Source organism: Perca flavescens, chromosome 21 (assembly GCF_004354835.1).
Source record: "Perca flavescens isolate YP-PL-M2 chromosome 21, PFLA_1.0, whole genome shotgun sequence".
NCBI lineage: Eukaryota > Metazoa > Chordata > Actinopteri > Perciformes > Percidae > Perca > Perca flavescens.
The window spans coordinates 25,149,992-25,166,785 of record NC_041351.1 but is presented as its reverse complement, the minus strand read 5'-3'; the positions used below and the strand labels follow the sequence as shown (position 1 = coordinate 25,166,785).

Genomic DNA, 16,794 nt, shown 5'->3' with positions numbered 1-16,794 from the left:
ATCAATGTATGTACACTTTGTATCAGATGTGGAATAATGGCAGACAGACAGTGTCTCCTGTCTCAGCTATTGAATGCTGCAGCTCCTTTAAATGTGTCATGTCCCTTTGGTGGCCTTCCTGACTGGTGTTTGTCCAACATAATTATTCCGTTTTTGATGAGAACAGATTTGCTGCTGTGCATTGCAGCTGTTTTTTCCTATTGTGTCTTTTCTTTGGCTTTCTGGTAGATTTTGACACACTCCTTGGAGGTGAGGTGGGAGGAGTGGAGTTTGGGAAACTTCCATTTGGAGCCTGTGAGGAGCCAATCAGGTAACATTGTAACATTACAACTAAGATTACTAGGGGTCGGACAAAATATAGATATAGCAATATATTGTCTATCTTCTGTGTACGAGACAAAATTGATATGCTGGCGCCAAACACCAATATTATGATTAATAAAATAAGGTGCTTTGAATGGATTTCCCTGCTCCCAGCATTGCTACTTCATGGCTTCTTGAGGTGGCGCTCAACACATGAATGAGGTAAAATTGAAAATAGGTTAAGTGGGCTGTTTTCTAACAGTTTGGACTTAATACAGAGAATACAGAAGGATTGCCTGCACTTAACCTTTTCACAGACATTTTGTGTTCATAGTATTGATTATCGCAGAATTGTTAAATCGTGATATTATTGGTATCATGAGCAGTGTATCGTATCGTGAGGTATCCTGTTATTCCCATCACTACAGATGACCGTACTAAAACCAAAACCTATAAACAAAACTGAATTTGCTGTTTTCTCTGGGCTTTGATTACATTTCAATTCTCCACAGTGAGTGCAGTAGATGTAAGAACGTAATCACACATGTGATTACGTTCTTGCATCTACATCTTGATGTCTCTGCGATTAGAATAGAATTAACATAAACATAATGAAAACAGTTGGTTTAAATAAAAACAAGATGCATTAATACACAATGAATCTCTGTGCCAAACTAAAATATTTTTTCTCTGTTTTTTGATGTAGTGAGCTTCATCTTGCAACCACTTGGCCTCACCTGACGGAAGGCATAGTTGTAGATAATGATGTCTACAGGTAAGTGTCCTGGATTCTTCATCTGGACTATCTGTAAATCCCATTGCAATGCCCTGCTTTCATAGATAGATAGATTGATGTTCCCCAGGGGGAGATTTGCATGTCACAGCAGCAGTACCTGCGAATATTGCAAAACACAAGTACTTACATGGTGGGAGACATCCAGAATGCTAACCAACTTAGACAGCATTCTGGCTGACAGACACTGACAGACTGGCTGCATCTCACCCACACACACACACACACACACACACACACTCTCTCACTCTCTTACTGTTTGTGTTCTGTCTGAATAATAATACAAATTGTATTTTTATGTTATTTTCTGATTGTTTCATGCGGTTGCTAATAATTAATTGTTAATAAAGACAGAAAAACAGTTCTTTAGTCAGGAGACCTCTGTGCTTCCTGTAATAGCTGTCAATCAAGCTCTGTGGGGGTGAGATCCATGCATGATTCATGCCAGCTGCAGCACTAGGCCAACAGTCTCTGACAAGGCTCCTTCATCTTCTTCATGTAGTTTAACAGTGATTGGCATCCATAAGTGTTGCATTACCGCTATCTACTGGAGAGCGGTGGATCGTCACTTGAGATATAAATTGTTCAAATTGTTTTGTTTATTAGGATAAACTTAAGATGTATCATTTCGTTTTCAAGGGGGTCCGAACATAAAGTACAATCACTACATAACAACAGAGGAGTGACACAAAAAAAAGGAATACAGTTGAATACAGTCCCCATAACCTTGTTGTGGTGGAAAGGTTTGTGTGTCCCTATGAACCTGAGGTATGTGTTGTCACAGCCTGGTGCTCCTGGTAGGGTCTCCCATGGCAAAGAGGTTTCAGGTGAGGGGCCAGACAAAGAATGGTTTAAAAGTGCTATGAAGAAATGAGGAATAGGTGGAGTTACCCTGCCCGGAGGAAGCCCAGGGCCCCCGTTTGGAGCCAAGCCCAGATGTAGGGCTCGACCGCGAGCATCTAGTGGCCGGGTTTGCCATGGAGCCCTGCCGGGCACACCCCGAAGAAGCAACTCGGCACCCCCCTCTCCATCCCATGGGCCCACCGCCTGTGGGTCTCTGGCTCTGGGAACGTGGAACGTCACCTTTCTGTGGGGGAAGGAGCCGGAACTTGTGCGGGAGGTGCAGCGCTACCAATTAGATCTGGTGGGCTTACCTCTAAGCACAGTTCGAGTTTTGGAGCCATACTCCTGGATAGGGTTTGGACTTTTTTCTTCTTGTGAGTTGCCCAGGGTGTGAGGTGCCGGGAAGGTATGGGGATACTCACAAGCCCCTGGCTGGCAGACTTCAACGCACACGTGGGCAATGATGGAGACACCTGGAGAGGCATGATTGGGAGTCATGGCCTCCAGGATCTTAACCTGAGCTGTCGTTCATTGTTAGACTTCGGTGCTAGTCATGGATTGTCATGGATCACCAAGAAAAGATCCAAATTCTTTCGTACCACAAGCCATAAAAGCCTTAAATCAGTCAGAATAAGCAAGTCGTCCAGCTGGCCTGACCATACCCAAGGGTGTATAGTGTATTGTAGCGTGTGATGTATATTCTTCATGTTTTGTCTGTCGGTGTCTGATGTAAGGACTATTTGTTTGTATCATATATCTGATGTCTTGTCATAAAGTGCCTTGCGATTGTGCCGCAAACCCAACTGCCCCACAGGGACAATAAAGTTATCTACTACTACTATAACGAACACCATATTCGAACAAGGGATGCTCATAAGTGTACTTGGTACCAGAGCAGCCTAGGCCAAAGGTGATGATTGATTTTTTAAATTGTATCATCTGATCTGAGGCTGCATGTTTTGGACACCAAGCGCCACCGAAGGCTGTGTGATCCAGCCACAGGAGATCGGAGACTGTTGTGCGGTGCCCACTTGGCAGATACCTGGCTTCTGGATCGTGCTGCTACACTTGACTAGGTGACTGCATTCCACACCAACAGAGCACAGGACTCTGGTGGGATGAGGGGAGGCGGACTCTTGTTATTTAACGTTACATTGGCAATGCTTGGTGCTCAAATTCAAGTTGATGGACAATGTTTAGATGTCAAACTTCTAATATTAAGATGCAAGCCATATCTCCCCAGATGCAACTACAACTGCATTTGCAGCGTTGTGCAACAATGACAAATGAAACTTGAGCCTGATTGGACAGGTGTATTTTCAATTGAATAATAATCAGAATAATGTCATGAAAAAAAGTCTCTTTGAGGCAATCAGACATTAGCTTGGCTTTTACTGGAATAGAGCTCTATGCTAAATCCTATGTTTGTATAGAAAAAGTGTAGCATTAGCTAGCATGTTAGTAATTTTGCCAAGCCAGTTCAGTCCAGCTTAAATTTCAGCTTGTCGTTAAGCCTACCTGTCACTATTATGACTACAAACGGGAAAGGAAGGCATTTCGATTAAATGATTGCCAGATTAAAACCTTCTCGTGAGTAGGAATGGCAACTTCAGATTGCTAGCTGGCTAGTTCACCCCTACAACACTAGCCTAGCCTACTGTATGTATGAATGAATGAATGAATGAACGAACAATCTAACAAAACGATATTTAACTCGAAGGAGTAAATGTGGGAATTAGGTTAAACTGAATCAAGGAATGTGGTGTATACTTGTATGTATGATGAATATTGGCTAGCAATTTCGCCAAGCAAATAACAAGAAATAGGTTGCAGCAGTTCGTCTTTCAACAACACTTGCAAAATCTGCGATGGGACTGAGTGAGCTGAGCTCTGACTGCTCAAACAGCTTTGACGACTTTTTATAGTACAAAATTGCTGTCAATCAAAAGGAGATGCAGCCTTTCGACAGACCCTCCAATCTCCACGCAGAAGCCCAGCGTCCAGGCCAGCCCACTGCTCCATTGACCCCCAGAGACGCTGAGTGTCTGTGGGCGGGACAAATCTCAGCATCAAATGACGAAAAAAAAAAAAAAAAAAACTGCTCAAAGCAGCCCCATTGAAGTCCATGGACGCCAGACTTCAACCGGCTTCAACAGGGAAATGCACTGGGATGCTACGGGAACGTATGAGAAGGAAATCGAGTTAGCTGATTCTGAACAAACTAGTCTTTGAGACAAACGTATTCTAACTCATTTTAGTCAGTAAAATGTTAACACAATAGTAGATATTTGACCATTCAATTTTACATACTGTAAGTTAGTCTATTGTGTTACATGCTACGATTAGCTGCAGCCCCATTCGTCAACCTCCCCAGGTACCGATAATCACTGATAATCATATTATAAGTCGAAGGGGACAAGAAAGAAGCTTCAGCTCCTTTGTAGCAGCTGAAACACTGCTGTTTGCCATCAAAAATAACATAATAATAATAGCTTCGCCACCCGCATAAAATGTCAGCACTGAAGTCTGAGTCGATGGAGATCCTAGACCCGTTATACTCCAGCTTCTTTTTCATCCTGAAACGGTGAAGGATTTTTCTCCTTATCCTGGGCCCAGTTTTTCTAAAGTGGGATTTCGGATCACGGATTGGATCAAATCTTGGAATCTTGGTTTTTCAAAAGCAAAAGAGGGATTCTGAACTAAGATCAGACCATGTAATCCAATTGTACATTTGATCTGGATCAAACCTGCCTGTTTGGGATCTATTTGAGTGTTTGATCACAAAATCAATGTTTACTGATGAGATAGATATTTGAAGCATATGTGAAGCATGTCACATCTAATGAGATATGGTAAACAAAAAAAAAAAAAATATAAAATAAAGAATGTAAAAAGTTTCTGTTTATTACAGTTTTTCTGTTTCTTAAAACTAAAACAAACAATGGCTATTTGTGGCCACTGGTATTTTGCCTACCTGTTGTTCTTTGCTAAGCTAGTCGGCTACACTGTTGGTTTCATTAAAGGCTCTGGTAAACAGGATTTGGCAATCCTTTAAAAAACTGGCATAAAAATAAGATGGATCAGGCGATCCTGGATAGCAAAACATGGGATTTCCAAATCCGTATCAGTTTGATCCAGATAAAAAATTTTGAAAAACTGGGCCCTGGAAATTAAGAAGTTTGATCATAATAGACCTGGGACTAGCTCTGCTGCTTTGCCGGACAGTCGGAGAGCGGTGGGCTGTCTCAATAACTGGCAGAGTGGGGTAGTTTTCCTCGCCCCAGAAGCTGTGGGATCCGCCGGGAGATGAACCTGACAATATCACTGCCTTCAGGTGACTCCAACGAGGCGGAGATTAAAGCGTCGGTTTTGGATCTCCATAAATTTTGTCTATCCCCTACTTGTTTTCCTTCTCCAGCTGTTGAACCCAACCGACAAACTCCTGCACATTGGCCTCATTAGCCCCAACATGCTGCTCTAACAAATTCACTTGTTCTCCCAAAGTAGTTGATGAGTTTTGAATGATGCTCAGACTACTGGATTAGATCTTGAGACGTGTTCCTCACGCTGCGGCCATCTTGATTAAAAAAGATGAAATTGTTTATGGTGCGGAAAAAGGATTCACACAAATATATACGAACACGAATATACTTCCATTGAAAAATAAGTTGATTTACAAATGTTAAAATTTGAGTTACAAATTAGAGGCACTGACACAGATACACATTTTACATATACTAATCACTCTGCATTAATTTTAGTATTGTGTTTACAGATACTTAGTACTATGCATTTATTTGTGCATTGTGTTTCACTAGTTGCAAATTCATATTAGACAGTTTTAGCACCATAGTTCTGAACTACAAAAAAGAAAATTACTTTTGTGATTTCAACTCTATTATTTTGTCTAGGGGGTTTATTTAACATACAAGTGATGCCATATGATCTGCACAAATCTTGAACAACCTAGATTTAGACTGTTGGCCATAATCTGGACAGAATTTTAGACCAGCAACAGGCTTTGTGATTTGATCAAATATGCTCTCTTTTTTTCTCTTTGTGTGACCTGGCAGTGACCTTGACCCTCTCCAAGCGCCTCACTGGTCAGTCCGAGTCAGGACAGCTGAAAACCCTCAGTGTTTACTCGGTAAGATGAATCCCTTAGTCCAGTAGACATTTTCAAACACAGTTTCTGCATCTATAAGAAATATTAAAAAAAATAAGGCAATAAGACAATTGTTTCACCTGTTTCCAATACATATCTTCCTGTTTGAAGAAAGTTTTGAAGTGTTTTATTAAATTCAATGCAGTCATCTTACCTTGTCTTGTTTCAAGACATTGAAATATTCCACAAACTACAGTAGGAAGGTTTACTGGAAAGTAAAATTATCTTAACCCAATCGGATTTATTTTTCTCTTTTTATTTTAATATTTTATATATTATTATTATTAAGGGTTAAGCAGCAACCACTCAGGAACGCACGAAAATTGGTATGCATATCAGACGTGGTGAAAATTGCAATCGGACATGGGTGTCAGACTAGGGCTTGGCAATGTATCTTATCCAAACATACAAAAAAGCCTCTTGGAGCCACCCAATAAACCCAATAGGAGGTGCGCTATATTGAAATAAATTATGGATGATTTGACCTTTTTTCTTTTTTTTATTGTTTTTATATTTTCCAACATACAGAACAGACAAATACAATTGAACAAGAACAAAAACCCTCTCCCATCCCCCACCCTCCTGTTCAAACAAACAAAAACAAAAATCACACCTTGCCACTCTCCTCTAATTCTTGTGACGCTGATGTCATTAGGTCTGACTTGTGCTGCTGCGCTTTTCCATAGATTTCCTACAGTTGATGATTTGGCTTTGTTAATCCTTGTTGTAGAGAGCTCAAGCATAACTATGTCTAGAAAATACGCCAACCACTGTTTTATACAAAGCGAGTGGGGGGGAGCCAGCGTTAAGCTATCAAATTTTCTTCTGTCTCCCAAGCAGGTGTAATTTAGAGTTGTCATTAAGTAACAAAACAATTGGGTCAGTAGGAATTCGACATCCTATCACATCAGATATTATTGATGTTTTATTCTAGAACTCATGCACGTGTTCACACTCCCAGACCATGTGCAGGAAAGTTCCAGTTTGTTCAGGTTGACAGAACGTGCAATAGGGTGTGGGAATGACTTTAGAGACGTAGCTCTTTTAAGGAGTCCAATATGTCCTATGACATACAGTATGTTGTAGTGGATCTGCTGGTGATTTGGGTTCTTGGAACAATGGAAAATGTTGTCAAACTGTCTCCCAATTAATTGTGTTCCCCTCAGGGTTCAGCTCTCGCTCCCATTTCCTTGCTATTGGGAGTTCTCCTATTGATACTTGCATTAGTTTAGCATAGGTCTTGGACGCTAATCCTCTCACAGTAAAATCAGCAAACCATTTAATGACAAACAAGACTGTTTCCTCATGGCACTCCATAACATGTAAGGGCTGATTTTAAGCGCAGATACAAGAAGAAGGATGTCCCAGGGACCTCAAAACTAGCTCTCAGGTCTTCAAAACTCTACATACCTTTCTCATTGAATAGCTGGTATACAGTATAAATGCTTCTGTCACTCTACTGCAAAGTTTGTTACCAGACATTAAGTGTGTATTGTGCCAAATTGGGGTGTTCAAATGCCACTTATTGGTGTAACGTAGTTGCTCCTCCATCTGTTTAAAGTTGGTCAATGTGCTGGTAATAATAGGGCCATAGGCTAGCATACACTTTTTTGGACACACACCTGCAAAGGCAAGGTCTTGCAGTCTTAGACTTCCAGTGAGGTTTTGTTCTATTTCTCTCCATGGAACTGTAGATGATTTGACCATTTGGTTAGTAACTAGACTTTACATTGTCCAATCTGCTTCAAACTGCTCAGGCTGTATAAGGATCCTGGCCTGAAGACATCTACATGTCAATATTGAGATATAATCATAGCACCCCCTAATGGCAAAAGGAAGTCACAGTCATTATACTTTGATGTCCTCTACCTAATGGGTTTACCAGATCCATCTCAAAAGTATTCAGGAAAGCCTTAAGTCCTTGATGATCAATTTGAAGACTGTGATTTTTTTTTTTGTCGAAGGGCATCACCATGGCGGCACAACGAACAGCGATGTTACATCATGAAACAGAAAGTTGTTGTAACTCAAATGTACATTGTACGATCTGCTCCAAATCTTTCATACATGATGTTAGTCCAGGCCTACAGTGAATCACATGGATCTCAGGCCTAATTATGGTAAATTGGCTCAAAAGCGCCCCCCAACTAAATTTCAAATAACTAGCCCCTGCGATGTGTTTCACCTAGATATATGAGATTTTATATGCATGTATCATGCTTAACTTACAAAGAAGCCTCTTGGAGCCATACCCTAAATCTAACAGAATGTCAGCTATATTAATGTAAAAGTGCAAATTAGGGACGATTTTGACCTTTTTTAGGGGTTATACTTTAAAAGTGCCCTGCCATACAAAACCGTTTTTACTTGCATTTTTTAAAATATGTTATGTTGTAAATGTGAAAATGAACTGCTACCTCCTTTGTCAGCTCTAGCTACTGAAAAGAAATAAGCAGAGAAATCATGCAAATTACAAAAACTGGTCAGTCTGACATCGTATTGCTTGAGCTCATTACTATTCATTAGCTCTTGAATATTAATGAGAACTGGCAGAAATCGAGCTGAGTCTTCCTGTAGGCTTTCTATACCATGCTAGAATGGCTTGAAACAAGGTAACCCAGGCATTTTTTCCACAAAAAATGTTAGAGTCCATGGTAGACATTACCACAAAGTAATGAAATACGTGTGGCAGGGCACCTTTAACAAACCCCTCCTACAGATTTGACCTGACTGACGTAAACATTTGTCAGTATAACCAAAAGACCTTGGCGGAGCATAATTATGAAGCTTTTTTCGTTTTCATCATACTATGTTGGCGGAGCAGGGCGGACATTTTGATGTTTCCTAAAAACATGAAGTTACAGTCCTCATGCTTTGATATCCTCTTCCTAGCTGGTTGATTTCAAAAGTGTTTAGGAAAGCCTTAAGAAGTTGATGATGCTTCAATTTGAATCTTGTGACTTTTTGTTAAAGGGCGTCGGCATAGCGGCACGTTGAACTTCGATGTTACATCACGAAAAAGAAAGTTGTTGTAACTTGAACATATATTGTACGATCTACCCCAAATCTTTTTCTACATGATGTTAGTCTAGGCCTGAAGTGATCCACATGGGTCTCAGGCCTGATTATGGTAAATTGGCTCAATAGCGCCCCCTACAACATTTCAATAAAGTAGCCACTGCAGTGCGTTTCACCTAGACCTATGAGATTTGGTTTGCTAACAAACCACATAAACAAAGAAAAGATGCTACTTACACTTACCATTCTGATACGTCTGCTAGTCTCCGATTTTGGTGCTCAACAAACTCTTCTTAGGCAGACATTCTTAAGCAGTGTCCTCATTAGGATCCTAGTGGGTATAAGCTCCCCATGAACCTTTCAGTGCTGGACATCTTCCCGACCTCAACAGGGGGAAAGGCTGTTACCTGGGTGGAATAGATGTGTAATGATTCTCTTAGCCTTTTTCTTGCATCACCTAGTGTAAATATCCTTTAGGGTAGGGCACTGCCTATTTTATCATCAGCAAACTTGATGATGGTTTTAGAGTCGAAATAGGCTACATATACGTTTGTGTACAGGGAGGACAGCAGGAGACATAAAACACAGCCCTGGAGTGCTCCAGTGTTAAGGATCACCTCTAATAGGGGGGTCTGCCCTCCTAAACCACCTGGGGTCTGCCTCTCAGGAAGTCAAGGATCCACATGCACAGTGATGTGTTTAATTCCAAGTCCTTGAGCTTTCTGACAAGTCTGGAAGGAACTATGGTATTAAACGCTGAACTGTAATCAATGAACAGCAATCTCACATAGGTTCCATTTTTTTCCAGGTGAGATAGGGTGGTTTGGCGTCTCTCGTTGATCTTTTGGGACGTTTGGAACAGTTTAGTCTGCTCCAGGGTGTCAAAGCGATGATCCACGCCCTTAAGTGATGTTACAAAGTGGTGATACAAAGGCTCACCTCTTGGCCAAGGTAGCGTTGAAATCCTAGTACAACTTTATGCTGTGACCCCGATACTTGATATTGCGGTGCTCTTTTGCCCACAGCAACAGTCTCTCTTATTCAATGTAGCAGTGAAAGCGCACTTTAATAGGTCGGAATCCCTGGCGGGGCTTGGGCCCGAGGCTGCGGTGGGTCTGGTCCAGCTCGAGGGGGGAGTCGAGGAGCACATCTCCGGCTACATCCTTAAAAAAATCCGCCATAACCTGCCTCCGATTTTTGCCTTCAATTTCCTCGGGAAGACAAACCATTTCAAAGTTTTGACACTTAAAAACGTCTGATTAGGTATTCCACTGAGGCTTGGAGCCTGCTGTTGTCCATCATGGAGGTCAGCCTGGACCGTAGTTCCACCAGTTCTTGCTCCAGACTTGTGATGTTATCCGAGTGAGTCGAAAGGGCCATTTCCATCTCAGAGATAGTAGAAGTTGTTGTTTGGTCACTGTGGTAGTGATAGCTTCAAGCAACGTCTGTATAGGGGCGAGGGCCACGTTCAGAGAGGTCGTCATTTTGGCAGCCCTGCTCAATAACGACCATCTCCAATGTAAGAGAAGAAGGAGCGGTCACCATTTTGCTAGTTTCACCTGCAGCAGCGAAGGCGAGAGACTTGACTTACCCATTTTCGTAAATAAAACAAAAACTCACTCAACAAAGTAAACTGACAGAAAAAAAGTAATAGACGCACAAAGCAAGAATTAGGGAAATTATAGAGGAGGCAGCCACCATACGTCTTTCCACTACATAGTTCAAACGGAAGTCCTCTGGTAACAATAACTTTGGCAAGACAAAAAATTAATTGAGTAATTTTCTGGGGCAGTATAACCAGTGTAAAAATGTTTACAACAATTTGACCCATTCCTCTATTTCCATGCAGGTGACGTTCTGACAGAGTTCTTTAGGCTCTGCTGTAGGAAGGAGTCTACAGAAGAGATTCTGGGAAGAGGATTGGCTGAAGAGGAAGTCAAAGGTCAGGTTACTGGCTGTACTGTTTAACACTGGAATGGATGGCATTGTTTCTTAATATAATGTCACTAGGCAAATTGTAGTCTAAAGCATGGAGTCTACTACCTCATTCACTGGTGTTTGTGAAATGTTTACATTGAGCCTTGCTGATCTCCACAATTCAAAAAAGCAGAGATCCCACGAGATCTCACCAGATTTAAACGTGACGAGATTTCTCGTTGAGGTAAAAAGTGTCTTGCAATGTCAATACACAAGTACAGAGCAGCAGCCTCGAAATTAGGATAGAAGATCCCCTGCCTATTCTCCAAAGTTGACTTTACTTTTGAGTTTACTTTTGCAGAGCGATAGCAGAAGAAAAAAGCTGCCTGTAGAACCCAGCGTTAGAGAGTACCGCTGCTCTCTCTCTCCCTTTCTCTCTCTCTCCCACTCTCTTGGCCGAAACACACGTATTGATCTCTTGAACCCAATCTCGTGTATCGTCTCGTGAGCTGGGGGTCTCTTCCCACCCCTACTAAAAAGTGTTGTTCCCTCTGAGATACAATATACAAATACATACTTTATACAGTATTAAATATTAGATGGTAACTGCTTAGTGTGATTGTAATAGCTGCTGTTTTTTTCCCTGCAGAAAATAGTGACATCAGCTCTGCTTTATCGAAGCTGACAGAGCCAGCAGCAACAGTGCCGATCTCCAAACTGTCTGTCTCCAATATGGTGCACAGTGCCCGAAAGCACATCCGACGCCACAGACGCATTGATGAATCTCCACTCAACACTGATGTACTCAGTTCTATCCTTCTGGTAATGATTATTCATGCTGACTGTTTTATATGGATATTATCAAAGAAAACAATTATGACAATTCATAGCTCCATTGAGTGGGGTCAGTAGTCATGCCATTACTGGTGCTGTGTTGGTGGAGATTTCTGCACGCAAAGGGGATAAAGAGTGAACATGTGCCTGAGCCAAACTCCGCTCTATGTCTGATTCACTCATGTTCACTCAACGGTGCTTTCACATGTATAGTGAATGACACTGATTAACATTACTTAAATCTAGCTCTAAATACAGGACTTAAAAATGGTGTCTGACATAAAGGCCTTAACCCTTTTTTTTTTTTTTACGCCTTTTTTTCAAAGTTTGTTTTTGCTTTTTCCAACGTTTTAAATTGTTAAATTTTTCTTCTACACGCTTTCAGCGCTTATTTCTACATCCCATATTTTCTGATATAAAACTAAATTTGGTTAAAAAAGGTGTGTGTGTGTGTGTGTGTGTGTGTGTGTGTGTGTGTGTGTGTGTGTGTGTGAGAGCCAATTTCCCCATAGACAATAAAGATGTCGTTCTCTATGCTAAATTCTTATTAAGCCAAAAGGCTGGGTTAGACCAATATTCAATATGTATGGCAGGCAAGTGACATAGACAGTGTCATTGTTTTTATGTAAATGTATAATTGAATTGCCTTTTGTGTGTTAAAGTATTTTCTTGCATGTCTCAGTATCTCTTCCCAGATGCTGCTGTGGAAAAGTCATCCGAGAATAGAAAGAGTAAAGCTGCACAGTCAAACAACTGTGGGAAAGCCGAACAAAATAAAAACTCTCACGATGTACGTTTGCCCCTTCACCACTTACACACTGTGACAATTTCACTGGGTTGCTAGCCAGGTGACATCTAAGGTTCCCTAGTCAGTTTTTTTTAGAGTCAATGATGCATGTTTGAAAAGAAATTGTAACAAACATGTTCAAACACTGCAGAACCATACAAATAACTACAGCCATTGCAGAACCATTAGAATCTTCAAACAATGGAAAATATAATTACACAAAAAAATTACAAGATATTATGCAAACCTTTGGAAAAGCGTTTCTCGACACAATGACTATTGTATACAGTACACTATTTCAGTCATAATTCTGTTCATAAAAAAATATGCCAGGATGCTTAGATAGTTGCATTCTTTGTGGTCAGTCAGTATGAGTTAAAAGTTTGTTGTATTTCCCTACGTTTGATTCATGTTCTGATAGGTGTGTGTGTCTGTATGTTTGTGTGTTCATAATTCCCCATGCTTTATATCCCCATGTGTCCAGAACCTTTTCCTCCAGCTGAAATCAGCACCCAGTGACAGTTTGACTTACCGGCTGGCACTGTGTGCGTGTCTGGTCAACTACAACCATGGCGGGCTGCGTGCTGTTGCCCACCTCTGGCAGGAGTTTGTCTTGGAGTTGCGCTATCGCTGGGAAAACAACTACCTCATCTATGGGTGGGTACGAAACACACTTGGGCTGCTCGTAGGCTTATTTGAAAAGGGCTATAGGCATAACGCCACACAGGTTTAAAAATTCTAGTATTCAATCACTGATAAAATGCAGAAATCCAAGTGTAAATATGTTTAAAGGGGTGATAGAATGCAAAACCGATTTTACCCTAACGACAGTTTGGTGGGTAAATAGGACATACATAGAAGCTCAAAATCCCATTGACACCCCTTTACTATGAAAATCTCATATTTTGAAACTGCCGCTGAAAACGGGCTAATCTCAATAAAGCTAGAAGCTTACGTAAGCATCCCAAGACCTGTACCTTTGTCACGCCCATGAATGTATTAAGAGAACGGTCATGCCCCAACATTTACATAGGCTACACAACTGACCTGAGATCATGTAGTCTTCTGAATCTAGGTCGCGCAGATCTTTGCTATTCCATTACAAAATTCACTTCTGAGACTTTTTTATGCGAGAAATCAACTATGTAGAGGTCAAATATGGGCCGTTTTACGAAAATTACGAAAAGTCTAATTGCAAATTTTGTCCGACTGTGTGTCGGAGTTCAGCGGCCGGTGCTGCCTGTGTTGCTGCCTCGCCGCCTGGCCTGCCTTCCTTCACAGACCCCGGCTTGCTGTGAGGTAGATAGAGCTCCATCACGGCTGGCAGCCCACGGCACTCCATGCCCGCGCAAAGTCACAGTTTTTTGGGTGAATGGACTACCAAACGGCGCTGCCTGGACAGAGCTCCAGAGACTGCAGCTCCCCTCTTCCTGCTAAATGGCCGTTGTGTGTGAGTGAGAGCGCGGTCAGTGAGCTTGTTACGCCAGCAATCTCTTACCACAGGTTCCAGTTAATCTTATAATGTGTGTAATTATAGTGTGTAGAGTTATTTAAACAAACGATCGGGGAAATAAACGCCTCTTGTCCGCTAGTCTCATTGATAGAGCCTGCGGCTGGATGGAGCTAGATCTATCAATGAGCGCTAGCTAGCCTCCTCTTAGAATTCTTAGAATAAAATTTATAAAATTGAAATCGGACACCATTGTCATCTGTAAATATACTCTAATTACGCCAAAAATTAAGCTAACTAGCCGCAATCTGTACACATAGGATTGAAGGGACAGTCGCAGCTAACGAAACCCCTAGTGTTCACAAAAATTCATTAAATTGAAATCGGACACCATTGTTAGCTTTATAAGACCTTGGGGTAGATGTTACATAAGTGGTGTGACGAAATTCAAACTGTAAATATACTCTAATTACGCCGAAAATGAAGCTAACTATCCATGATTTGTAGCTACACATAGCTAGGATTGAATGGACAGTCGCAGCTAACGAAACCCCTAGTGTTCACAAAAAGTCATTAAATTGAAATCTGACACCATTGTTAGCTTTATAAGACATTGGGGTAGATGTTATATAAGTGGCGTTATGAAATTCAAACTGTAAATATACTATAGTTATGCCGAAAGTGTAGCTAGCTAGCTGCGATATTTTCCCATTTTATTGAATGGCACACATAGCTAGCTAGCTGCTCCTCCTAACAAGACCCCTCACCTTCATAAAAAATGCCTTAAATTCTAATCGGACTGTTAGCTTTTGTTAGCTTTGTAAGACCTTGGGGTAGCTGTGATATAAGTGTTGTGACGGAATTCAAACTGTAAATATATTATAGTTATGCCGGCAGCCGGCCGAGCCCCGATAATGCAGTAATCCACAAAGGGTGACTTTGCCCTGGGTATGGAGCCCAGCAGCCTGCCGCTTTCTCGTCAGACTGTGTGGAGCTCCTAAAGTCCAACACGTCTTACCAAATTTGCGATTAGCCATACATTTTCGTAAAACGGCCCATATTTGAGCTTTATATAGTTGATTTCTCGCATAAAAAAGTTTCAGAAGTGAATTTGGTAACGAAACTTTGCAGTGTCTGGAATATGAGATTCTGTCGCGTCTCTAATGTGTGTGTATGGGGATTCGCTTAACCAATCAGCACGCGTCTCTAATGTGTGTGTATGGGGATTCGCTCAACCAATCAGCGCGCAGCTCATCTAAATATTCACGAGCATACCATATTTGGAAGAAAGGCTCTTGTTGAAAATAGGGCCAAAACACATGGATGCATAAGGGCCAATAAAATATCAACCAGACAATTTTCAGCCCAACCAATGTTACATACCCCATTAGGAGACCATAAGGAACAGTGTGAAATACCCTATATAGTCATTCTATCACCCCTTTAAGAGGCAATGTTACTATTTTTGCAAGGCTGCACCAGTTGAACCAGTTCAAGAAGTAGTTAATTTAGTTGTTTAATCTATTAATACAGGAATCATGTTCACTCCTATCTACCTCATCATCTCTGTATGTTTCCTAATCTTCAGACTGGCTGGTGGACCTCCTGATCTTCGCTGTTGTCTTTTGCATCAAAAGCTCCAGGTAGCCATTTATACAAAATGCATGCAGTGTGTGTTTGAGCCATAGGGAAAAATCTAATTATTTAAAAATAGACAAGACAAGTAAATCAGTAGCCATTGTTGGTCATTCCCAGTGGGAAAACATGGCACTAAGAGAAAAAACAATCGTAGTTAAGGCCAAGGTTTTACTTTTTCAATGAGTTAAGTAGCTGCCATGGTAAGAGCCGTTCAAATTGTCCAAGTGATAAGGAATACACTGGACCGTCCATTATGAAAGGAAAGGAAATAACGCCATCCCACAAGTCCTTGCAGCAGCAAAATTTAAAGCGACACATCATCATTTCGTCGTTCATAATCAGAAGGTGTGCAGTAGCGCCGGCAGCCGTAATTTTGTACGCAATGTGCGTACATTATTATTTTCTGTGAGACATTTCAACACATCTAATAATAATGATAATGTACTTTATGGCACCGTCTGAGTGGTTTAAAAAAACAGTTAATGTGAGAACTTTACTCTCTTCTCCAACGCGTAAATTTACAGCGAACATGCTTTTAAAGAACTGTGAATGAATGAAAGTAAATCAAAGTAACACAGCACACACTGGTTTATTTTTTTAGCCCAGAGCAGCATCTGAAACAAGTTTACCTGTTTGCCCGTCATGGCTTATTTCAATATATATTTTTGTTGAAAGTTACTACAGATATGACTAGATACAACCCAAATACGTTATTTTCACCCTCTCTACAGTCTCTGTAGGCTATTGCTTTTTAAATGATGTAGTGATGTATGTGTTTTTTCTTAAGATTTACTGTAGTGATGAGGGTTAGGGTTAGGCTGCTTGCGCACAGTAATGTCACTGTAGCTGATATCGTGGGACATTTAAACAGCAAAACCAAAAACTGTAGTTATAAACTTGACAGAGAAAACATAACTCAACTTTTAGCTTCTGAAATAATCAATGGATTTACGCTGCTGACTGTTGTCCTCGTGCATAAATGCACACAGTATAGCAGACAGCTCCGCTGTGTTTACAGTTAAGAGAATATTGTCATCATTAATAAT

General features: G+C 41.0%; 1 protein-coding gene across 1 annotated transcript in view; it reads left to right on the top strand.

Annotated features, from left to right (window-relative positions):
* The window catches only part of rab3gap1 (RAB3 GTPase activating protein subunit 1), a 91,263-nt gene that overhangs the window by 41,505 nt on the left and 32,964 nt on the right, over positions 1-16,794 (top strand). The window contains exons 9-16 of the mRNA XM_028567054.1: positions 229-310; positions 1,010-1,078; positions 6,013-6,086; positions 10,972-11,064; positions 11,689-11,861; positions 12,556-12,663; positions 13,145-13,317; positions 15,699-15,753. Of these exons, the coding sequence (XP_028422855.1) occupies positions 229-310; positions 1,010-1,078; positions 6,013-6,086; positions 10,972-11,064; positions 11,689-11,861; positions 12,556-12,663; positions 13,145-13,317; positions 15,699-15,753 (827 nt within the window). The remainder of the gene's footprint in view (positions 1-228; positions 311-1,009; positions 1,079-6,012; positions 6,087-10,971; positions 11,065-11,688; positions 11,862-12,555; positions 12,664-13,144; positions 13,318-15,698; positions 15,754-16,794) is intronic.